Source organism: Stenella coeruleoalba, assembly GCF_951394435.1.
Source record: "Stenella coeruleoalba genome assembly, chromosome: 8".
Classification (NCBI taxonomy): Eukaryota; Metazoa; Chordata; class Mammalia; order Artiodactyla; family Delphinidae; genus Stenella; species Stenella coeruleoalba.
Window position 1 is genome coordinate 65,342,797 of NC_137154.1, and position 25,464 is coordinate 65,368,260.

Consider the following 25,464-nt stretch of genomic DNA (forward strand, 5'->3'; position numbering starts at 1 on the left):
TTTAAGGACCTGAAGGTAATTTGGTCTACATGACCTTGACACAGAACTGCACATAGCATCAATTCCAGCTCCGGGCCCCAGTCTAGGCTGAAGGATTACCGATCCGTTATACCTGGGAGCTCATTCATTATATACTATCCTATGTTAAAATAATAAGTCCAACACACCTTTATGCCATAACTACTATGTGTCAAGCATGGTCCTAAGGGCCTTCACAATCATTATTTCACTTAATTCTCAAATATCCCTGCCATATAATCATGGTGAATCTCAGTTGACAGAAAAACTAAGGCTTAGTGAGGATAATGCTTTCCGATGGTGGCAGAACTAGGATTCAAATCCAGGACATCTTCCTACTAAGCCTATTCCCTGCCCAAAGCACTGTGAGAGTTCCGTGGAGAAGGAATTGCCTCATTTCACCACCTGACTTCCCTGTCGTAGTTATCTTTACACAACCTCATCAGTTTATGATCAGTGAATCTGTTATTATAACAATCTGATACTCAATATTTTGAAGGTATGAAGAAAAAGGTCAGATTGAAAGCCTATACTATAGGGACTTCCCTGGTGGTGCAGTGGTTAAGAATCCACCTGCCGATGCAGGTGACATGGTTCAAGCCCTCGTCCGGGAAGATCCCACGTGCCGAGGAGCAACTAAGCCCATGCGCCACAACTACTGAGCCTGCGCTCTAGAGCCCGTACACCACAACTACTGAAGCCCATGCGCTCTAGGGCCCACGTGCTGCAACTACTGAAGCCCGCGTGCCTAGAGCCCATCCTCTGCGACAAGAGAAGCCACCGTAATGAGAAGCCCACATACTGCAATGAAGAGTAGCCCCCACTCGCCACAACTAGAGAAAGCCCATGCATAGCAATGAAGATCCAATGCAGCCAAAAAAATTAATTAAATTAAAAAAAATAAAGCCTATGCTACTATAAAAGGACAAAAATGAATGATATTCAATGGATATTTGAAGTCCTATTAAAAAAATTCCTAAAGCTCTTCATGAGCCTTCTTCTCTCAATATCATGAACAGAAAGCAAGCTATTCAGAAAAGGGGAAAATATTATCACCACCAAGAAGGTCACCCCATCATCTACACAACCCTCTTTAAAAACAACCCCATATCCAAGGCTCCTGCTGTCAGTTCACTGGACTGGCAATACGCTGGCTAGCTGATTCCTTAATCCCATCCTTCTGCTTCCTTGATTCAGTTCAAGGAAGCTTCCACAAGCTGGGAATGCAGATATACCAAAACTACTGGAAGAACTGATTCTATGCAAGGTCGTGGCATTCCTAGGTAGTACTTTAATTCATAGAAATGCTTACTTGCAAAGCTCTCTAACACTTTGAGCAGAGAGTTCTCAGGCATAGGCAATCAGTAATGAGAGCCACAGCTCAAATTCCTGTGCACCCTTGAAAACAGAGAGACAGACACTAAAGGAGAAAATCATGTGGAGACAGATGGTGCGAGTAAGGAACATAAGCTTTTGAATCAGAAACAATTTAACTTGAATTCTAGGCTCGACATCATTTAAATTCTTGAAGCCTCAGCTTCCTTACCTGTGATGGGAGTTATGATGTCTTCCTCACAATTCTGTTCACCCTGTAAGCCATTCATCCATTCAAAAATATTTAATGGGGCTTCCCTGGTGGCGTAGTGGTTGAGAGTCCGCCTGTCGTTGCAGGGGACGCGCGTTCGTGCCCCGGTCCAGGAAGATCCCACATGCCGCGGAGCGGCTGGGCCTGTGAGCCGTGGCCACTGAGCCTGTGCATCCGGAGCCTGTGCTCCACAACGGGAGAGGCCACAACAGTGAGAGGCCCGCGTACCGCAAAAAAAAAAACCCAAAAACAAAAAAACAAACAACAAAAAAAAATTTAATGAATGGCTATTATGGACCAGGTCCTCTTTTAGGCATTGGGGATACAGCTGTGAATATACTGGGCAAAGTCTCTACTCTGATGAAGTTGGTAGAGGGGTAGACAATAAATAAAAGAACAACAAAAACCACATGAAATTTTGAGATCATGGTAAATGTTCTTAAGAAAGTAAAACAAGGTTAGGTGGTAGATAGTGTCTTGAGGGTTTGGTTAGATTGGGTGTGGCCTGGCATGGATGGATGGAGTGGTATTGAGAAAGCTCCATGAGAGCTATAAGTAAAGACAGGCTGTATGTTTCTTAAGGGCAGATGCCATATTGTAATTTTCCCCAGTATGTCACATAAGGCCTGGTTTGTAGCAGTTATTCAGTAAAAATTTTAAATGAATTTGTGCCTGGCTCCCAATAGGAGCTCACTTCATGAATTTTCTTTCTATACTTGTGAAAGCTGGTTTCCATGGCCTAAAAAATTCAATGTACACTATACAGGCTAACTGAAAATTCAAGCATACTGGTATTACAGAACCTTGACTCCATAATCACCATTCATCAACTATTTAATATGATCCATCAAAGGCCGGGAGGTATACAAGATTAAAAAAAAAACACAGTAAGTAAGAGAAAGTTGCACTCATTAGTCTGGCTAGGGATACAAAATATGTGCAAACAGAACTCTAACACAAGACAGTGCCTTATAAGGTCTTTTAGTGTGGTATGAAATGCTCTCAGTATATCAAAAGGAAGAAGAGCTCTTCCTGTAATGGGGTTCCAGGAAGGTTGAAGGAAGAAGTGAGTTTCGAACTGGGTCTGGAAAGATTTAAAAATGAAAATATAGGAGCAAATGCTTCTCAAGAATTATGTTTAAAATGAAATTCCCAAAAGCTTAATTCAGTACTTCTCAAACATGAGCCTTCATTGGAGTGTTTAAAACACAGATTCCTGGCCCCCGTACCTAAAGTTTCTGATTCACTAAGTCTGGGGTAGGGCCCAAGAATGTATATTTCTGACAAGTTGCCAGGTGATTCTCATGAAAGTCTCCAGGTATTTCTCCCAAACAGTGATGTGTGGTATCCCAGGCTGATGTCATTGCATTCCCCCTGTTCTATCATGGGGCATGAACAAAAGGGATGTAAGAGATATGTGGGGTCATGTGTGTGTGTGTTTTCATTATGTGGGTAGATGCAGAATATTGGAATAAGGTTGGAGAATGGTCCATACTACACTACTAGGGGAAAATGTTACCACTTTCATATCTCTCTGTTTTCCATTTTATACAACATGGACCTATCAACTCTTCTTCTGCCCTCTTCCGTCTACTTCCCAGACTCATACTACCTACCATAACATTAAAGAAATAGAATATTGCTGTTAAATTGGGATCAAGAGCCACTGAGGTCATTAGAAACTCTCTAGTCTCAAGGTGACACAGCCTAGTTTGGAACTCCAGTCCCAGACACATCAGGGTCTTTCCTTGACCAGCCATATATGTTCCATCAGTTCCCTGATGCTTCCCTAGGGTGGGTTCCTTAATAAACTTTTAAATATTCATCTTACTCTTGAAGTTGCCCCTCTCATACACAATGTCTTTCCTCTTAAACCGATGATACTCATTGAAACATTATACAAATAAAGACTCAGGCAGCTAGTCCTGCCATGCTAGAGATATTGGGGGAGGGATATGCTGAATGGGCCCCTGACAGCACCATCACTACTTTACAATATCCCCCAGTCTGTCTCTGATTTCAGAATTCATAGATCACAAATAATTATGATATTCTACCAATTAAAGATGCAGCCTGTTTCAGCATTAAATTAGTTATTTGATTTAACTGTTCCAATAAGAGTATTCTGTTTTTCAATTGATACAGAACTTACTAAACACAAAATACCAGCAGACATGTTCACTCCCATCACCATATTGCTGTTTTAGTTCAAAGATTTGAAAATCAAAATAACAAAGTATTTCTATTCTATTCCAATATACTATGGCCAACAATATTAGAAAAACAATGTGTTCTACTTTGTTCAGCTTTTTAATGACAGATTTTCAATTGTTGTTTGTATAACTGGAAAGAACAAATCAAATAGCCTGGGCTATCTATAAGCTTGAAATTTATGAATCAAGCCTTGAAACCTAATATTGGGCCCTAACATTCACTTATAAATTATCTTCTACACCTTGGCCCAGCACTGCTTTATAGTAGATCCCCTAAATAACCAGAACTGGCTGTTCTATGGATGACTATTTCAAATGACAAGTAATCAAATCAATTTTACACCATGATTAGGCAAATCCTCCACCAAGAAAGATTAATTTCTCTCCTCTTGATGTCTTTCTTTAGCCAGAAATCTAGAAGACATTGGCAGGAGTCACTGAAAGCTGAAATTCAAGTATAGTGAGAATATATCTAGAAAGTCTTATCTATGTTATATAGGCTTCCATTTATCCTTCTGCATCTTTGGATGTGAGGATGTGTAGAGTAGCGGGCTATGGGAAAAAGGAACATGAACAATGCTTTCCTGTTCTGAAGGGTAAACCTGTTTGTGTCCCTGACTGCCAGGGAAAAAATGTAGTCTGCTCAAGTGATAATACTTTGTTGGCCAAAGATGAATTGTGAGCTCAGTACCTGAGATGGACACAAACATAAGTTTAGAAGTTGCTGAGGATGGCAACAAGAAACATAGTGGAAAGGAAAGTGTAGGTAAAATGCTAAGGATTTCATCAAAAGTGAAAACATGACCTTTTTTTTTTTTTTAGATTCCATATATATGGACTTGAGGACATGGGGAGGGGGAAGGGTAAGTTGGGACGAAGTGAGAGAGTGGCATTGACATATACACACCACCAAATGTCAAATAGCTAGCTAGTGGGAAGCAGCCACATAGCACAGAGAGATCAGCTCGGTGCTTTGTGACCACCTAGAGGGGTGGGATAGGGAAGGAGGGAGGGAGACGCAAAAGGAAGGGGATATGGGAATATATGTATATGCATATGTATAGCTGATTCACTTTGTTATAAAGCAGAAACTAACACACCGTTGTAAAGCAATTATACTCCAATAAAGATGTTAAAAAACACAAAAAAAAAAACCAAGAAAAAAATAGTGAAACTGTAAGACAGGTAATACAGACATAAAGAATGTAGTCAATAAAATTACAAAGGAGCAATGCAATAGTGCCTGGACAGTGACCTGGAAGTGGTTTACACTTAAAAGATGCAGCAAATGATTTGAAAATGTGTCCATAATATATTGTTGTTGCTTTAAAAATTAAGCTACAAAAAAAGGTAAACAGAGTTGAATTTTTAAATATTACTTAACAAAGTTTAGAGAAAAAGAGAGAAGGAGAAAAAGAAATTGATTTTGAAAAGTTATAAAGAAAAGCTGGAAAATTACTCACAAAACAGTCAATCGTAGTTACCTCTGTGAGTGGAATTGGAGGGTCAGGGTTTCATAGATATACTTTATACTTCTGTAGCTTTTTAATTTGGAACACTAAATATAGCATGATGTAATGAAAAGTCTTGGGAATCAGAAATGCCTAAAAATGAAATTTTGCCTCAGCCATACTGTAACCTTATAAAATTATTTGTTTTCTCTATACTTTAGTTTCCTTGGGTCCTTAAAATGACAATCATTGTATGTGCATTACAAGTCAATAGGAATATCAAATGAGATCATACATAGGAAAGATTATACACATGATTGTCATTCAATGTGTGATCTATTATTATTTGTCATATCCTCAGTCCCTTTTGGAAGAAAGGAAGAAGAATACAGTAGAATAATCATTCTTTTTTCCCTGTGAATCAAATACAATTTAAGAAAAAAAGAAATCCACAAGGTAGCATGCAAGGTCATCTGGGCAAATGAGTTTTTATGACTAGTTAAATGTCATAAGTATTCTTACAATATTTCATATACTACTGAAGCCATATGTTGCAAGTAACCCACAGGACAAAGTAGAAGTCTTGAAGTAAAGAATGGTCAAATGATTGTACAATGGATAAAAGGAAAATACTCCTTCAAGGGGCAGGGACCAGCTTACTCTCACCCCTCAACCTCTACTTTCTCTTTCATAATGGATGATTGCTCACTAGCCATGCCTGGAAATACTTAATTGTTCTATACCACATCTGGCCACTCACTCAACTATCTCAAAGCCTAGTAGCAATTAGTAACCGAGTTATAGTGCCCAACAGGCTACTGCAACGAAGAAAGCCAAGAACAGTTGCTTTATTAGATAAAATTAGCTTATGACAAAGTTTGAGATTTTCATACTGGTAAGAAACCCAAAACCCTGAGGTTGCAATACAGACCAGGCTTTCATAAATTAGTTGCCAAGTTAGGTCCTAAAAGGAAAAAAATTCTATATTATTTAGCATATTTATTAGACTATATGGTGATTAAATTCAACTTTGAATAAATGAAACTCAACAAGTATTCATTCAACATCATACACTCAGAACTGTGACAAATGCAATGAAAGATATCAAAGAAATTTGTCATCCTTTACCGAAAGAAGATTCCACTCTCATTAATTACAATTAACATCTATATAACACTTTACTCCAATAGAATTTTTAACAATTCAAATACCAGAATTGAACTACCATACTTTTTAGCTTATATATCAATGACCAAAGTATTTAGTGGCATTAATAAACGCACAACATAATGTCAGGTGTTAAAGAGAAAAAGTGCCCTGGTACATCTCTAATGGAGTTTTTTTCTGATCAAAACATTATAGAATTTATGACAGGAATAAAACTAAGAAGTTAATGAGGAAGAAAGAGCTAAGAATTATTTGGTAAAAGCACTACTAAAGGACTTCCCTGGTGGTGCAGTGGTTAAGAATCCACCTGCCAATGCAGGGGCCATGGGTTCGAGCCCTGGTCCATATATATACATATATGAACACTGGGGTGCATGTATCTTTCTCAATTACTGTTTTCCTTTCCTTTCCATATATACCCAGGAGTGGAATTGCTGGATCTTATGGTAGTCCTACTTTTAGTTTTTTGAGGAACCTCGATACTTTTTTCCACAGTGGCTGCACCAGTTTACATTTCCACCAACAAAGTACAAGGGTTCCCTTTTCTCCATATCCCCACCAACATTTATTATTTGTGTTCGTTTTGATGATAGCACTCTGACAGGTGTGAGGTGATAACTAGTTGTGGTTTCAATTCACATTTTTCTGATGACTAGCAATGTTGAGCAACTTTTATGAGCCTATTGGCCATCTGAATGTCTTCTTTGGAAAAATGTTTATTCAAGTCTTCTGCCCATTTTTGTAATCCAGTTGTTTGTCTATTTGATATTGAGTTGTACGAACTGTTTATACAGTTTGAAAATTAATCCCTTACTGATCATATCATTTGCAAATATTTTCTCTCATTCAGTAGGTTGTCTTTTCATTTTGTAAATAGTTTCCTTTGCTGTGCAAAAGGCTTTAACTTTAATTAGGTTCCATTTGTTTATTTTTGCTTTTATATCTTTTGCCGTAGGAGGCAGAACCAAACAAAATTGCTATAATTTATTTCAAAGAGTGTTTTGCCTATGTTTTCTTCTAGGAGTTTTAACAATATGTATGTGTATGGTTAAGAGTGGGACTTATGAAGGAAGATTAAAGGATGACTGACTGTAGAGGTAAGGTCTCTATCATAGTTTAATAACAACCTCATACTTGGTGTATGAACACTTTATATATTTAAATCTTCAAAATTTATTTTACTGTACCAAAAACTTTACTTTGAATGCAACTTTGATAGGATTATACATGGGCAGGGAGAAATGCAATGCCTTGCTTCCTAAGAAAGCTAGTGGTTAGTTAAATATACTTATATTACCTGAACTTTTATGCCAGCAATTATTTATTTAAAAAATTTATATTCTTGCTGTTTTATACATTTAAAGAGTCATAAATATTGAACCTTAAAAATTGTTCATATTCTTTCAAGTTAATACAGGAATGTAATCTTCCTTCTTACTTGTGGTCTTTGTAGTTGTTTTTATTAATTTAGCTAAGAAAATTTTTTTAAACACTAAGGTAAACACCACATAAAATGTTCATTTATATGCTTTTATAATTGTAAAAAGTAAAAACATTTATTTCTGATCTGATTTTTATGATTTCTTTCCTTCTGCTAACTTTGGGTTTTTTTTGTTCTTCTTTCTCTAATTGCTTTAGGTGCAAGGTTAGGTTGCTTATTCGAGATGTTTCCTGTTTCTTAAGGTAGGATTGTATTGCTATAAACTTCCCTCTTAGAACTACTTTTGCTGCATCCCATAGATTTTGGGTCGTTGTGTCTCCATCGTCATTTGTTTCTAGGTAGTTTTTGATTTCCTCTTTGATTTCTTCAGTGATCACTTCGTTATTAAGTAGTGTATTGTTTAGCCTCCATGTGTTTGTATTTTTTACAGAGCTTTTCCTGTAATTGATATCTAGCCTCATAGCATTGTGGTCGGAAAAGACACTTGATATGATTTCAATTTTCTTAAATTTACCAAGGCTTGACTTGTGACCCAAGATATGATCTATCCTGGAGAATGTTCCATGAGCACTTGAGAAAAATGTGTATTCTGTTGTTTTTGGATGGAATGTCCTATAAATATCAATTAAGTCCATCTTGTTTAATGTATCATTTAAAGCTTGTGTTTCCTTATTTATTTTCATTTTGGATGATCGGTCCATTGGAGAAAGTGGGGTGTTAAAATCCCCAACTATGAATGTGTTATTGTCGATTTCCCTTTTATGGCTGTCACTATTTGCCGTATGCATTGAGGTGCTCCTATTTTGAAATTAAAGATGATACAAATAGATGGAGAGATATACCATGTTCTTTGATTGGAAGAATCAACAATGTGAAAATGACTCTACTACCCAAAGCAATCTACAAATTCAATGCAATCCCTGTCAAACTACTACTAGCATTTTTCACAGACCTAGAACAAAAAATTTCACAATCTGTATGGAAACACAAAAGACCCCGAATAGCCAAAGCAATCTTGAGAACGAAAAACAGAGCTGGAGGAATCAGGCTCCCTGACTTGAGACTATACTACAAAGCTACAGGAATCAAGACAGTATGGTACTGGCACAAAAACAGAAAGATAGATCAATGGAACAGGATAGAAAGCCCAGAGATAAACCCACGCACATATGGTCACCTAATCTTTGATAAAGGAGGCAGGAATGTACAGTAGAGAAAAGACAGCCTCTTCAATAAGTGGTGCTGGGAAAACTGGACAGGTACATGTAAAAGTATGAGATTAGATCACTCCCTAACACCATACACAAAAATAAGCTCAAAATGGATTAAAGACCTAAATGTAAGGCCAGACACTATCAAACTCTTAGAGGAAAACATAGGCAGAACACTCTATGATATAAATCACAGCAAGATCCTTTTTGACCCACCTCCTAGAGAAATGGAAATAAAAGCAAAAATAAACAAATGGGACCTAATGAAACTTCAAAGCTTTTGCACAGCAAAGGAAACCATAAACATGACCAAAAGACAACCCTCAGAATGGGAGAAAATATTTGCAAATGAAGCAACTGACAAAGGATTAATCTCCAAAATTTATAAGCAGCTCATGCAGCTCAACAACAAAAAAACAAACAACCCAATGCAAAAATGGGCAGAAGCCCTAAATAGACATTTCTCCAAAGAAGATATACAGACTGCTAACAAACACATGAAAGAATGCTCAACTTCATTAATCATTAGAGAAATGTGAATCAAAACTACAATGAGATATCATCTCACACCAGTCAGAATGGCCATCATCAAAAAATCTAGAAACAATAAATGCTGGAGAGGGTGTGGAGAAAAGGGAACACTCTTGCACTGCTGGTGGGAATGTAAATTGATACAGCCACTGTGGAGAACAGTATGGAGGTTCCTTAAAAAACTACAAATAGAACTACCATATGACCCAGCAATCCCACTACTGGGCATATACCCTGAGAAAACCATAATTCAAAAAGAGTCATGTACCAAAATGTTCACTGCAGCTCTATTTACAATAGCCTGGATATGGAAACAACCTAAGTGTCCATCATCGGATGAATGGATAAAGAAGATGTGGCACATATATACAATGGAATATTACTCAGCCATAAAAAGAAACGAAATTGAGCCATTTGTAATGAGGTGGATAGACCTAGAGTCTGTCATACAGAGTGAAGTAAGTCAGAAAGAGAAAAACAAATACCGTATGCTAACACATATATATGGAATTTAAGGGAAAAAATGTCATGAAGAACCTAGGGGTAAGACAAGAATAAAGACACAGACCTACTAGAGAATGGACTTGAGGATATGGGGAGGGGGAAGGGTAAGCTGTGACAAAGCGAGAGAGAGGCATGGACATATATACACTACCAAACATAAGGTAGATAGCTAGTGGGAAGCAGCTGCATAGCACAGGGAGATCAGCTCGGTGCTTTGTGTCCGCCTGGAGGGGTGGGATAGGGAGGGTGGGAGGAAGGGAGACGCAAGAGGGAAGAGATATGGGAACATATGTATATGTATATCTGATTCACTTTGTTATAAAGCAGAAACTAACACACCTTTGTAAAGCAATTATACTCCAATAATTATAATTATATTCCAACATTGTAATAATTATACTCCAACATTGTTATACTCCAACATTGTAAAGCAATTATACTCCAGATGTAAAAAAAAAAGACTGTCAAATAAAAGAATAAATAAATTAAATAATTTATTAAATTATTAATAAATTAATTAAAATATATTAAATAATTAAATTAATTAAAAAAGAAAAAAATAAAAGATATCAAATTAAAAATAATAGTGATAAAAACATTAATTTTGGGAAAAAATAAAAAGAATAAAAATCCACATGTCAAAAATAAATAAATAAATAAATAAAAATAGTCTAAGGGCCCCCAAATCTGTAATTTGTGGAAAAAAGGATATTAGATAACCATGGTTAATAACATTCATAAAGGGCATGGAAAATATGGGAAAATGTTCTCTTTACAATGCTAAGTTAAAAAATGTAAACAAAAAATACAAAATTATGTATAACTAGTTTTAAAATTGGTTATAACTAGTTATTAACACTGTGCATGAGAAAGATAAAAAGAAATAAAAATGTTTTATTTCTGTTGCATTGTTAATGATCTTTCAAATTATTTTTTTCTTTTCCAAATGTTAAATAATATCTATGTATTACTTTTGTATTTGGAAATAATGTATGTTTTTAAATATATCATTTGTGCCCTCCTTATTTTCACTTAGTATCATTTAGGTTGTTTTTAGACACCAGAATGAGAGGATGGGCATACTTCAAAGTGCAAATGTAACCCAAGGAGTTACATTTGAACCCATCACTAGGCCAAAATAAAAAATTATTATAATAACAAAATTAGTATTAACAGATGATATTTATTGACTGCCTACTATGAACTACATACCATAAATAAGTGTTTTATATATTTTAAAAGGCTCATATAATTTACACAATAGATAGTTGATGTAGGTCAACCATTATTCTCATTTTCTGTGACTCAGTTTCCTCATCTATAAAACTGAGATAATAATGGTACTACCTCATAAGATTGATGTATTAAATGAATCCATGTACGTACAAATACTCAGAAAAGTGCCTGGACACCTGGTGAATGCCCTGCAACTGTTCTCTATCATCATCATCATCGTCAATATCGGCAATCATTGAACAATTGATGAAGCTGAGATTTACAGAGGTTAAGTAACTTTCTCAAATTTTGGTCCCTTTAACCACAGAGCCTAAGCCCTTAAACTCAATGATAAAAGCAGTAAATAAATAAACTTTCAATTGTAATGAAAAGACAGCTGCTTGTAAAACTCAGTGTCTTTAAAATAAAAATTCTCTGAATATTAAGCTTACTTTCCAATTGGTGTCCTGGCACCAGGAGCTCTGAGACCTTAGACGAGTTACTTAAATTTCTAAAACCTGAGTTTCTCTTTTCAAAAACTGACGTTGAAAAAAGAACGCAAAATAACAACAGCCAAGATTTTTTGAACTGTTATTGTTACAGTTAATGTTACTGTTTTTATCGTGGTGAAAATATCATTAATGAAGTCTTTGATTAGCATCTAATTTTCACAGTACTGTACTCAATATTTTGTAAAAGCATAGTTCAAGCATATAGATCTTGGCACACGGTGAGTGTTCAATTAATATTTAATTAATTAATATATCAGGCAGCTTTAGATTTACAAAGTGCATTAACTGATTATTCAATTGACCATCATAACAAAACATGAGTAGAGAAAGGGCAGATATAGCCTTCTGACATCTTGCAAATGAGGATTCGTGTATTCAGAAAGGTTCAATGAACCGTCCAAGGTCATCCCAAAGTGGGAAATCAAATATGGTCTCTGGATTAATTCCAAGATTAATGCTCTTTCCACTGATCTCAAAACCAATTCTTCGATGCTCTACCTGGATCAAAAGTCAAGTTTTCCATATTCAAATTCAGTCACTTCAGCATGAGTTTCTGCTCTTCTTCAGGAATGGGTAAGTCTTATTTCAGTTGCCTTTCATCAGAAATTTGTACAATTTCTGAAAGTATACTCATGGCCACTTTATTGTATATTAAAAACTTGAGAGCTTATTTTTCTTCTTCATGTTTCTAAATGATATTCTTTCTTTCTACTGATGGAACAAATGTTACACTCTCCCCAGCCTCTTGAAACCTTCTAATCAGATGCAATAATTTGCCCAAAGGCACGTAAGAGACTTTGAGGCTAGGAGAGAAATTTCCTGACAAGTAAACCCAAATCACTATTCCCTATAGTCATAAAGTAACACAGCCTCCTTCAAGGAAGGCGTTTTCCAAGTAAGTGAAACCAATTCAGTACAATCATTAATTCTACTGATTCCTCAAAAGAACTTGAAACATTTTAGAAGAGTTTAAGACTCAGAAAAGACTCAGAGAAGAGGGAGAGGTTTGAGAATTTCAAGAAAGAAGCAGATACCAAGTAACATCAAAACCAGAGATAGGTTTGAGATTATAAATAATTTCAACCAAAGAATGTTAAGTTTGTACCAAGAAAAATGTAGTATGATTAAAAGGGAGAAAAAGTGTTTTAAGTTTTCCTAGGGTTCCACATAAATAATTAGGTAATTTTCAGAAGTCTAAAATTCAAAAAAAGAAATTATCTCAATTTTGTTAAACAAGCCAGAGAATGTCTTAATTACTAGTGACAATGTATTTTATAATTTATTGTTTGAGGTTGCCTGCTATATCCATTAGTGAGGGAGATTAAAATCTTTCCTTTTCATAGAAAAAATATTTTATTGGCACCTAAACCAGGCTTCCTATCTTGAATGGAACAGAAACTTCATACTAGATCAGGGAGCATTAAACAGTATAAACAAAAGCATAACTAGGTCACCTATGATGCTTCACATGGCTCCCCTCAATTCCAGAATATTAAGCACAAAGCAAGTATAAAACCATATTGTGTTAAACAAAAGGATGACACACTGCTTCTTTCTTTTCGTTTTTTTCTTCCAACAGAGATATCCATCCCTATTCACCTTATGTAAACATCCTGCTTCTAGGAGCACATATCTCACTTGTATTATCTGGTAAGGACTGGTAAGTGGAGATTGTTTTGAGAAAAAAATCTTTAAACTCTCTATAATTTTCCAAATTACACTTAATAAAGACTTCTTTCTTTCAATCTAGTTGCTTAATACAGTCATCCCTTGCCATACAGGTGTCACTTTATGGGTTCCTGCTTACACATAACCCTATTCTTTCTATAAAGGTACATTTTATATTAGTACGAGACCAGGGCTTGGTATGCATCTGAGAAAAGCCATGTGCTGACAAGTGCTTCCATCTTACTTTTTTCATAGTGTGTACAACAGAGTCTAGCACATAACATATTCCCAATAAATATGTTTAAACTAATGAGTAAATTAATTTACTTGTTGTAGCATCATATGGACCTCAAGTCCTATTAGGTATGCTTTTATATACTACATAGTTGTATTGAAACATATTGCACTTTGTCAAAAGTCTATAATATATTTTGTGTAAAAGTTTCTCTCAAATCATCAAAAATGTTGCTACCAGTTTTCAATTATTTTTATAATTTCATGCAATTCAGCAAATGAAAGTACTTCCAAACCGCCAAATAATTTGGAATTTTCTCATTTTATTAGTTATGAATAACAGTTTACTGTAATCAATTATATATAAATATAAATTTATGTAATTAATATTGCCAGCTTGATTCGTCAGCATATATTTTTTAATAAAACCTAAAGTTTCAACATTAAATGTAAGGAAAATTAATTATTGTTTATATTCTCACTCTGAACAAAAAGTGAGAATTAATTATGCTCATGTAATAAGGGATGAGTGTACTAACTTGGGAACTGAAAACAATCAAATTAAATTTGCTTACAAATAATACAGCCAGATAGCTTGTTTAATTTTTTTCAGTGTCTTGATATAGTTTTTCCTCTCTTTTCTCAATTTACTTCAATAAAACATATTATCAGCTTCATTTTTAATTTAAAAATTTTCAAATTCCATGAAATTGAAATTAAACTAACACGATACTTCAATATGTCTTACTTATATATTTCTCCAGCTTCTCTAAGGGATAAAAAGCCACTATATGACAATGCAATAATACAGTTTTCCTTAAAAACTGTACTCTCTCTACTCTCATAAAGGAGAATCAAGGCTTGAAATCCTAACCCACATCTGGTGAAAAGCAGATATAGAACTTTGGAAAAGAAGTTATATAACCAAAGAAATATGAAGAAGGTTTATGAAGAAATTGTCAAAGACACAAATACTTGTTTTTAGAGTCCTTGAGAAAAGGACCAAAGACATACCCTTTTTACTCTATTTATATTCTATCTACTTTTCATTGTAGCTATGGGTAGGGCTGACTTTCAGATAATATTAATAATAATACACTAATGATAGCATAAACATCTATATCTTGATACCACTTCATAGATTATAAAAAACAGATAATTTCTGATAACACATTAAATAATTGATGAATAAGTTATTATTACTGTCATTGTTATATCTGAGCTATAATGATGTGTAAGAGAGCATCAGTTTTGTTTTCAAACTAGTATAGCTATTAAATATAGACTGGTTTATTTCCAAGGTCCATATTATATCCTTTTGTCTTTAAACTCAAGCCTATGGAATGCCTCAATGTGCTACAACTTTGCTTGCATTAACAAAGTTGCAGTTACTGACTAGTGAAGGGGCTGGAGCATGTCCAATTTGAAATTTACAAAGAAGTTACATAACCATTGGGCAAAATTATTTTTTTACTACAAAAGATATTCATGCTTTTTATAAAAGTGACAATTCAGAAGTGCTTAAAGTACAGCACTAATTTTCCATCTTCAACCTCCTGTTTCCACACCCCCTTCCCCTCCTGACACACACTGAAGATTATGGTGTTAACAGTCTAGCAGCTCTGGGACTTTCCAGACCTTGTTCATTTTACTACACCATAATGCATCTCAGCAGTTGGAGGAGAGGTGGTGGGATCTAGCTATAATTGTTCCAAAGCACTAAGCATCCTATGTTGTAATATATGATCACAGACTCAATTTTCAAAAGGAAAATTGGGAAGAATCTAAAACTCACTACGTTTACTGGTCACTTTCCTGGCTAATTTTGCATTTCATTCAATAATCAATTTTAAATAAGCAAAGCCAAACTGAAACATTACTGATGGGTTTTTCTTCATGTCCAAGATAAGGCAAGGCACGTCCTTGGCAGGCTAATTTAGAAGGTACTTATTGAACACTTTGTGCCAAACTTAACAATAACTGCTTTGTATTTACTTTTTACAACTGTCTTATGGGGCAGGTATTATTATCTCAGTTTAATAATGATGAAATTATATTAACTTACTTGTGCAAAGTCCCTCTAACTAGCAAGGATATTAATGAGGATTTTCATTCAAACCTGCCTGTGTTCATACTACTACTTAAAGTGATTCCAAAGGGTTAAGAAACTAAATTCCTGAGATGTCCATGTCTTTGCAACAAACTGAATTTAAGGTCATGACTCCACTGTAGCTTGCCTATTTTGTGAAACAACTTTTACTTCTAAAAGCGCTGTCTCACGTCTTACCTCACTTTATTTTACTAATGGTATTTGGCCTGATCTGCGCGTTCTAAAGAGACCTTAAATTTAGACTTGACTATATTATCAAATGAAAAGACATATAATCATTGGAAACTCAGAAAACTGAAATAAGACTGTTACTTTATATGTTTAAACTTGTGCTTTATTACACACCACATCACATGGTGCATCATGACTTATTCTATATAACCAAGGAATCACCTTATAAATAGCGTAACTACATCACATTGTATTTTAATGTGTTTATGTGTATGCATGTGTTGGAGGAGGTTAGATGTGCTAATGTGTTATATATAAACTTTTAATACCAAAATTATATAATACCTTTCGGCATTTATTTCTTAATATACTGGATTGGGATACTCAAAAAATAAAATGTCCCTATGCTTGTCTTGATCTCTGATAAAAACTAGGGCTGAGAACTTGCCTTCAACCTCCTGTACTAGTGTCCTCGACACTGTCCTATATTGATGCTTAGGCCATTTATCATTAACCATATATGAATTATTTTTATTTTGCTCAAAGTCTCTACCATTTCCCACCATGGATACTTTGGAATTCTTGCTTGTTCTTAATAACAAGGCTTAAGATCCACCCATCTAGGAGAGACAAACCAAATGACATTGTCACAGAAGCATAAACCTTTGTATGTGACTTGCATTTCTCTAGCAAATAAAAAAATGAACAATGTTAAAGAGAAAAGTAGAGTAAGTTGCTTTTAAGCTTATTTTTTAGCTGTAAGACATAGTAAGAAAAACACTGTAAATGGTAACCGTAGTACACATATGGCTATATGCAACTAAAATAAAAATTTACAGAGCAATATCTACTCTTACTATCATGTAATATACTGATATTTATATTCTACTCTATCCTATTTTATTCTACTGTATACTAACTGCTGGTCTCAGGCCACTAAATTGGTTTCACAATTAATTCATGGGTTGTGATGTGATTTTTGAAGCAACACTGACTAGATATTCTCTCATTTTAAAAGATCCTTTGTGTATGTGTGAAAAATGATGCATAAAATGCATACCTGGGGCACGATCTCTGGTTTTAAAGTCCTCTAAGATAAACATATCTGACTATCATATCTCTTGCCAAAAAGTATCCTCAATTCAACATTTGGTTAAATTGAGAAGTCTTTCTGGAGTATTTGCAAATGTGCCAAGATGAGATTTTATAACTCCTAGTTCTGACGAATTCCAAAGAAGTTTTTTATACATAAGGCTACAGCATTTAACAATATGTCTTCCTGCTCTTAAAAACTTGGTACCATACGGCTTCCTCCCATAATTGGCATCTGAAGGACGGATTGTGGCGTCTGCAGTGGAGATGAGAATAGAAACAACCTACAGTCTGTACTCATCAACAGGCTCACAAAAAGGTCTTCTATGAGGTTAACTTGTTGCCACATGCCTCCTCCTTAATTTATTTTCTTTTTACTGTAATTAAATCTTTCCATGGGAACAAGGAATGGTGTTGCTTTCAAAGCCAGATAAAAAGACACATGAAATATGCTCAAAAGATATTCTCAGAAGGGAAACGAATAGTGTCTTCTTATTTCCTATGGAGGGAAGAGAATCAATAGATGTGCATTCTACTTCTCCTTGAAGCCACAACTACCCCAGTACACAGGAAGGGAGTTTGGACTTTTAATTAAAAAGAGCTGGCCTTGGGTTCAATTTTTGCTCTGTCACTAAGTAGCTACAGTATTATGCAAAAAAAAATCACTTTCTCTTTCCATACCTGTTCTCTAACTTAAAAAATGGTAACTTTATCAGACTGTGTTATGGGATAAATGAATCAAGTAGAAAATTAATGACATATAGTATAAACGACCATGTTTTAACACACAGAATAATAGAATCTCAATTAAACAACATTTGGTTGTCAGGAAAGGGAGTTACCAAAAGGACAAATAATCCAACTCCCTCATCTCCCAGCTGAGGTTTAGTTCATTTTTCCAGATCCCCTCCACGTGGTTATGTATACCAGGCTTGTGCACAGGAGTTACCAAGAATTTAACTCACTACCTCCTAAGAGAGGCAATTCTTTCACTGAATGTGGAAACAAAATTTTGGACAGGAATCTTGAGTTGTGAGACCCAACTTTGTTAACAATCATGTACAAGTAAGGCCAAATTACTTGTCCATACTGTTTCCTCGAATGTAAGATAAAGGAGTTATTAAATGCTTACCTAAGACACTTCACACTGTTAACACAGTGTTAACATTCTATAGAGCTAACAGTAGTTTTTGTGTCTGAATTATCATCATGACCATCTGAAAAGTCATCTCAACTCTCAACACTATTCAACCCCTGAAGAAACAAAATGAAATCCCCTTAAAAAGTACTCAGTAGTGCCCATACTGACATTTCTCATCTTTCCAAACTAAATTGTTATCTTGATATAATCACAGTTAGTAGAAAAGGTGTGATGGAAAAAGTGTGTTCCCACTTTTTAGAAGGTAAATTAACACATAGACTATGAATCACATTCAAGGTCTTTCAACCAAAGCTTGTTATCAACTTTTTAAATAACTGATGGAAAAACCGTATCATAACCTGAAAGTTAGACGATATTTTAATGATGTCACATTACTAGTACCACTTACTGGTACATTTTTCCCCCAGAGCATCACTGAGATGTTTTTTTGGCTAGAAAAAATTAGCATTCCTTTATCATTAGGTGGAAGTAACAAATTCAAGAACCAGTGCAAACACAAAAGGGAGTTGGGTGTGAAAAGCATTTTACAATTAATCAAGGGAGGCATTTTGGCACCTCATTTTTATAAAGAGGCAAAACTGTGAAAAATTACAAGTGCCTGCTACTGATCCACATGCTATATATTCATTAAGTGTGAGCTGGATACTACTTTAACACAAATACACTCATTCACCAAATAGTCTTTGAGCCCCTACTATGTGCTAGGCACTCTGACAGGCCCTGGGCAGGTATAGTGGAGTTTCAACTAAAGCCAGCAGAAACTGTGAAGTGTGAAAATCCTGTACGTCATCCATAAAGCGCAGTATGTATGGTTTGTGCCAACTGGTAATTCCTTTCCTCAATGAAACTGAGCTGTATCAAGAGGAAGCATGTAATAATGGAATATATGCAAGTGTCTGACTACTTAAAGCATCCAAACTTTCAGGAAGTTATCAAACCTCTAGCTTTGAACCAGAAGTATGGGTAAAGCATTTTAAATGTTCTTTCTTGGCCACAGCAATTATTCCATTGAAATCTCAATAATATTAATGCACGTTAATACATTTATCTTGTTTTGATTTTGAAGTTTAAACATTGTCGTAGTATCCTATTTGGGAGGGGCAGTTCAAGTTTAGTCATTGGGATGAAAACGCTTATCCTGGACTCTACCTTGAAGGTATTTATTATTGCACATGAATTTATGGTTAGGTAGGTAACGTTTATAGTTTCAGTTAGGATATATTGTATGATTGAAATTGACTGTGGGTCAGGAAGGCAACTGTGTGGCTCTTCACTGGGTGCTCTCACATAGTTGAGGTCAAGTGGTCTAAGACGGCCTCATCTGGAAAACCTGGCAGCACTCATCCTTCACAAGGTGATGGTAGGGTTCTAAGACAGACAGACTAGGAAAAAAGTCTTCATTTCCACCAAGTTCTATTGACCAAAGCAGTCACATGGCTAGTGCCGCATGAGAGTGGAAGGGAACTATTAAGTTACAAAGCAAAGGGGTCATCAATGGAAATCCTCAGAGCCAAAGCAATGGATCTGCCACACCCCTAAACAGGCAAGCACCATAGACTCTGTACTATCATGGGCACATGTACCAAGGTTTCCCAATGTATGGAGGCAAAGGACCCCTTAAATTTTCTTAGAGCAGAGACAGTGGCAACTGGACTGTCTCCTTTACAAAGAATACAATTTTTTCTTCTCAGTTACTGCACGCTCCTCTCACAGCTGCAGAGCTAGAGTGGTTTGTATTTTTTTCTTTTTTTGTTTTCATACATTTAATCTCCTTGCCTTGAAGGCCTGGACAATATGTGTGCATAATATAACAAGCCACCATAAATATATAGTCCTGTAGCCTACGGAAAAACATAAACCAAGGAAATGCAAGTGGAGGAGATTAACCTTGAAGCTGAAACCCAAGGCTTCTTGTGCTTGTGCTCTCCTCTGAAATTCTGCGATGCCACACACGTTCTCAAAGGAACATCTTGTGTTAGCTGCCAAGAGGACTGAGAGACAAAGTACTGCACGTTTAGGTATAATGTAAATGGGCAACGTGGGGGAACAAAAAGCTTTTTTGAAAATAAGACAATGTCTTTTTATAGACCTCAATGCCTGTGTGAAAGCATTTGGAAATTTCCATACTCTTCAAGAAAGAAGAATATCAACTGAGTGAAAAAAGGTAATTATACAGACATGGGTGTAAGTTTGAGATACTCAGGTAGGATGATCTAGGGCTAAAGAGAACTGTCCCAATCCAGCCATAGAAAGAGGCTCAGGTGAGAACTGGTATTGTCATTTCATGGGAAGTCCCGCAGGGGCTTCCTGAAGGGCCAGACAACAGAAACCCAGGCATCACCTTGGGGACTTCCGCAGTACCCAGCAGAGCTGTACCTTGTTACTCAAGCACTTTTCTGATCCTGGAGGTAAATTTTACCTTGTAAAACTTCCTACTCCACTGCTCCTATGCCGATAAATTTTAAGACATAATACCATGTAACCTCACTAGCCACTTACTCGCTGAGGATCCAAGCAATATAAATATCCCTTGATTAAACCACATAAAACAATAAACCAAAAAGCATTTCTTCCAGTCTTCAATGTTTGTATTCAAAGTTTGTTCTCTCCTAAATTCTGGTGGTATCTTCCAAATATTTTGCCCAAATTTGTCAACAAAATTTCTATTGGCCTATTTTTGAAAAAATAATTAAATTTGCCTGAATTTGGCAATAAGTTTTTATTGACTTTTCTTGCCCACAAATAGAATATTTTCTCTTAATTATTATGTTGCCTATGCTAAACACTACAGTTTAATTATTATTAATTATTTAATTAATTATTAATTATTATGTTGCAATAGGTAGTCTATGCTTCTAATATACAACTTCAAATGTTTGCATGTAGAAATTATATAAAAGAAAGTCTCTTCCATTCCACCCTATTCCTTAACTCCTTAGAATTCCTACCCAGAAGGAGCAACTGTTATCAGTTTTGCTCTTCTCTGAGAACAATTCTATGAATATTCAATCAAATGATTTTTACAAACTCCATTTTATACAAATAACATACCATTTACATAGAACTGTGCTTTGCTTTTTTCACTTAAAATGATCTTGGAGATCATTATGATCTCATTACCTACAGAGTGTCTCATTCATTTTAATAGCTACCTAATAATATACTTTACGGATGCATTATAATTTATTTTATTGTATCACTCAGTATAGGGATATAATTAGGTTGGAAAAAACATTAAATTAGTAAGAGTCAAAGGCATGATGACGAGTTTCTCTTTGAACACAATCTTGGATTAGCATCTCCTACAGACTGATCAAGGCCTACTCTTCTGAAGCTAGATGGAAGTTCCTAATGAAATTTATGATTGATCTGAGGTAAACCAAACATAGCTTCATCCTTGGTCTCTTGCAAACATGTTTTTTTACTTTCTCACCTTCTCATATTTCCTCATGCCCTTTACTGGAAACCCATGCCTTCTTAATTTTCACCAGTTGTCAGTATTCTTCCTATTAAAATTCCACTGTCAAATTCATTTCCTTCTCTAAGACTTCCACCATGGCCTCCATCACCATAGAGCAGGATGTGATTTTTTTCTCCTTCAATTTACTTGAGAAACATTTGTTAACTCCGTGTCATCTTGAATTATGGTTATGGAAGTATTAGTGCGTGCTCCATCTCCTTTGCCAGACTGCTTGCCCATTGAGGGTGGTAATGTACAAAACATAGGGCTGTCCTTCACAGGACTATTAGAGCCTTTTGTATATTTTGACTTAATAAATATGTGCTGCATAAATATATATCCTCTGGGTGTGATTCTATTGGATTCTGCTGAATTAGAATAGGGCACTGAATTAGCAGTTAGTAGCTGTGAGCCCTCCTCCTACCTCTGAAGTTGCTATCAGGTAGTTATTGGATGAAGTATATAAACTCTTAAAACATTCGTATTTTAAAAATGGAATAAAATATCTGGACTATCTAGATCACTGCTTGTTGTGAGAATCAAATGAAATAGTGGTTTTATAAGAAAACTCTCAGCATTAGGAAAAAAAATCAAAGGTCTCCTAGTCCAATGACCTATCCATCGATCAAAATCTCTATATATCAACATCTTTGTACGTAAACCATAAACTTATGTATGAAAATTTCCAGAGGCATAGAAGTATCAATCCAGTATAGAAGGCCATTTTATGTTTGTGCAGCTCTGAATATTGTTAAGAGTGGCCATACAGTGAAATCCACGTTATGTCACTTGATAATGAAAAGTTTGCTATATCTAATTGGTGACAGGCTCCCAATCTCTGAAGTAGTCTTACTCTGGTCATTTCATTAATTTCCCAATAACTCAATCCCACTTTTACAAGATTAGATTGTTTGGAACACAGTGACAGTATTATTGCAGAATTTAAAAATCTCAACTGAGATTTGAACCTCAGGAACATTCGAATCTCAGCTCTTTCACTTAATTCTTGACATTAGGCATGTGGCTTACATTTTCTATGCTTCAGTTCCCTCATTTGTAAAGTGGGGATCAAAACATAATCTATCTCATAGGTTTGTTTGAGTACTATCAATAAATATCTTTATAGAATATATATATGAAAAAAACCTTTTCATAGTGCCTCAGTAGTTGATAGCTATAATTAACTTTCAATGTTATTCTCAGGTCTATCGATCCAACAGAAATGACTTTGTATAATGTAACAATGTGTCCATATTGGCTATACTGGATGAAATATACTTACACAAGAGATTAAATGATCTGAATATATTATGATTTGATTTTATTTTAAGAAATAAAAAATTTTTAAAAACAGAAAAAAATTAATTAATTAAAAAGATAAAGTAAAAATCTCAACTAATCCTAACAATGATCTAATGAGCTATACAAAGTCTTGTGTACCTTCTTTGGTAGACTGTAGTGTTTAGCATAGGCAGTATGCTGTCCTAGAAAGAGTGCTACATAATGAGTAAGCCTCACAATTTGGGTATCTTAACTTCTGTAGGTGAAATCAAACCTATCCCAAACAGCGTTGGTTGAGAACTAACAAATAATGTATACAAACGCATTTGAAAAGCACCATCAACAATAATCAGGGCTGATACTATTATTATCTGGTATAGAACCTCAGTCATATTTTCCTTCCTCACTATGATTTCCACATAAAGAAGCAATAAATTTCAAAGCAAACTAATGCTGAATTATTAAAACTTATACATCCTGAGAATGTCCTATACAAGGATAGAACTAATTCATACACATCTCCATTTCAGATTTAACGATACACTCTATTGAAAAATAGTTGTAAGACTAAACCGTTTGGTAATTTTCTATTACAACATACCTGGGCCAGAATTGGCTGCCTGCAGGCCTTATGTGTATGTATGTGTACCTCCCTTTAACTATCAGAAACTCTCAGGTACTCAGAGCAAACTTACAGTGTTAAAACGTAAGGAGTTCAAAGGAGATCTAGAAATCTTAAAAATCCCTAGCATTGTTATAGAAGATGTACAAATAATGTAACACGTAAACCAAAAAAAAGTATCCATTTTGCCAACTGATGGTCGCATAATCACTCATGTTAGCTTATATCTATTTTGCTCTAGACATCTGTCATCCCGTCCCTTCTTATATAAGTGGTATAACTGAGCCACTCAAAAGATCTCAAATAATTAGGACAATTTTAGCCCTCCAAAACTTGCAAGTTTAACTGGGAAGCTATCAGGTGCACAAGACATACTCGGTGTAAAGAAAACTTACCTTCTGTGTGCACCGCTGACACATAGGTCCAGTTGTACCTCTTCACTATGTCCACCATGGCCCGTGCCTGCTGGGCATCTGAAGGCACGACCCTCATGAAGTACTTGAACAGAGTTTTGTCGCTCAGATCCATGCTTGTTGCCGAGTAAGCAATTTGAGGTATGTTGAAAAGCTGGAGCAAGTTCTGGACCTGAATGGCCACAGAACTGGAGCCAGGCCCGATGACCCCGACTATGGGCTTCTTGGAGCGGAAGGAAGAGGAAGAGCCATCCACACAGCGCACCAAGCCTTCTTCTTCTTCGGAAGAAATGAGGGAGTCCCTTATAAACTCAATGCTCTGCTCTAGGGCCACGGCCGAATGCCAGCAGGAGTCCCTGATCTCGCAGCCCAGGGTGATGTTGGGCAAGAGCGTGGGGTCTGAGTTGATCCTTTCCAGGGTGTGCAGCATGGCCTCCACCCTCTGAATGCCATACTGTTCACGAACTGCCCCACACTTCCGCTCATGAACTTTGTCCACAGTGGGCTGGTGGTGGACAGAAAAGAGAGCCCCGATAATGATGTCACCAGGCATGTGAGCCACCACCCTCCTCTCACTGGACTGTGCGCTCCCACGGACATCTTTCAAAAGCAGGACTGACAGGATCAACAGAAGGACCATTTTAGGAAAGGAGTTCAAGCTAATAAAGACAGCATGGTGGGGAAAATTTAGGCGAGTTCTGAGAGAGAGAATCCGGTGATGTCCTATGGTGAGCCGCAAACCAAAAAATCAGCCAGTGATTTAGATGTGCTCTCTAAAGGACCACCATGTCCCCAGGGACCATTTAGTTAGATGCATCCATATGTGATCACGATCTTCAAAACCTGGGGAAAAAAAATAGAATGGGGATTTAGCAACGTAAGTGCAACCGGATTGGGAAGCTCGAACAGTCTATGCTAATAGAGAAAGAGAGGTCTTTCTGATGTAGGTAACTTGAGAAAAAGAATCCAAAAATCTTTCTGACTCTTCTTCGTCTGTCTCCTTTGTGATTCTGTGATTTGATAAAAGCAGCTGATACAGCTTCTTGATCCTACCTGGCTTAGGTTAATATTTTTTTCATTTGCTCATCTGGAGTACGCAAAACCAAATCTCATGTGTGGGAGGCCCAGCTATACTCTGACACGAAGGTGAGGGAAAGCACCTAAAAGAAGTATGCCATGAACAGAAATCTTCAAAAAAACCCAAAATATTAGACATTGGTGATCCCAATAATAACGACGGTATTTTTGTTTGTTTGTTTTAGAAATGCTCTTTGTGTCCTTCCAAATTTTCAGCATTAAGCATGTACTGATTATGCAATTAAAAAATAAAGTTACTTTAAAAAAGCCTACAAACCCCATCTTCAAATGCAATGTAAAGCAAGTTGAATAACATTCCCAACAAG

At 35.9% G+C, this 25,464-nt stretch overlaps 1 protein-coding gene across 1 annotated transcript in view; it reads right to left on the reverse strand.

Moving 5' to 3' along the window:
• Window positions 1-24,894, reverse strand: part of GRM5 (glutamate metabotropic receptor 5) — a 196,053-nt gene extending 171,159 nt beyond the window's left edge. Inside the window, exon 1 of the mRNA XM_079930336.1 lies at window positions 24,044-24,894. Coding sequence (XP_079786462.1) covers window positions 24,044-24,701 — 658 coding nt within the window. The 5' untranslated portion in view covers window positions 24,702-24,894. The remainder of the gene's footprint in view (window positions 1-24,043) is intronic.
• Between the last annotated feature and the right edge of the window lie 570 nt (window positions 24,895-25,464).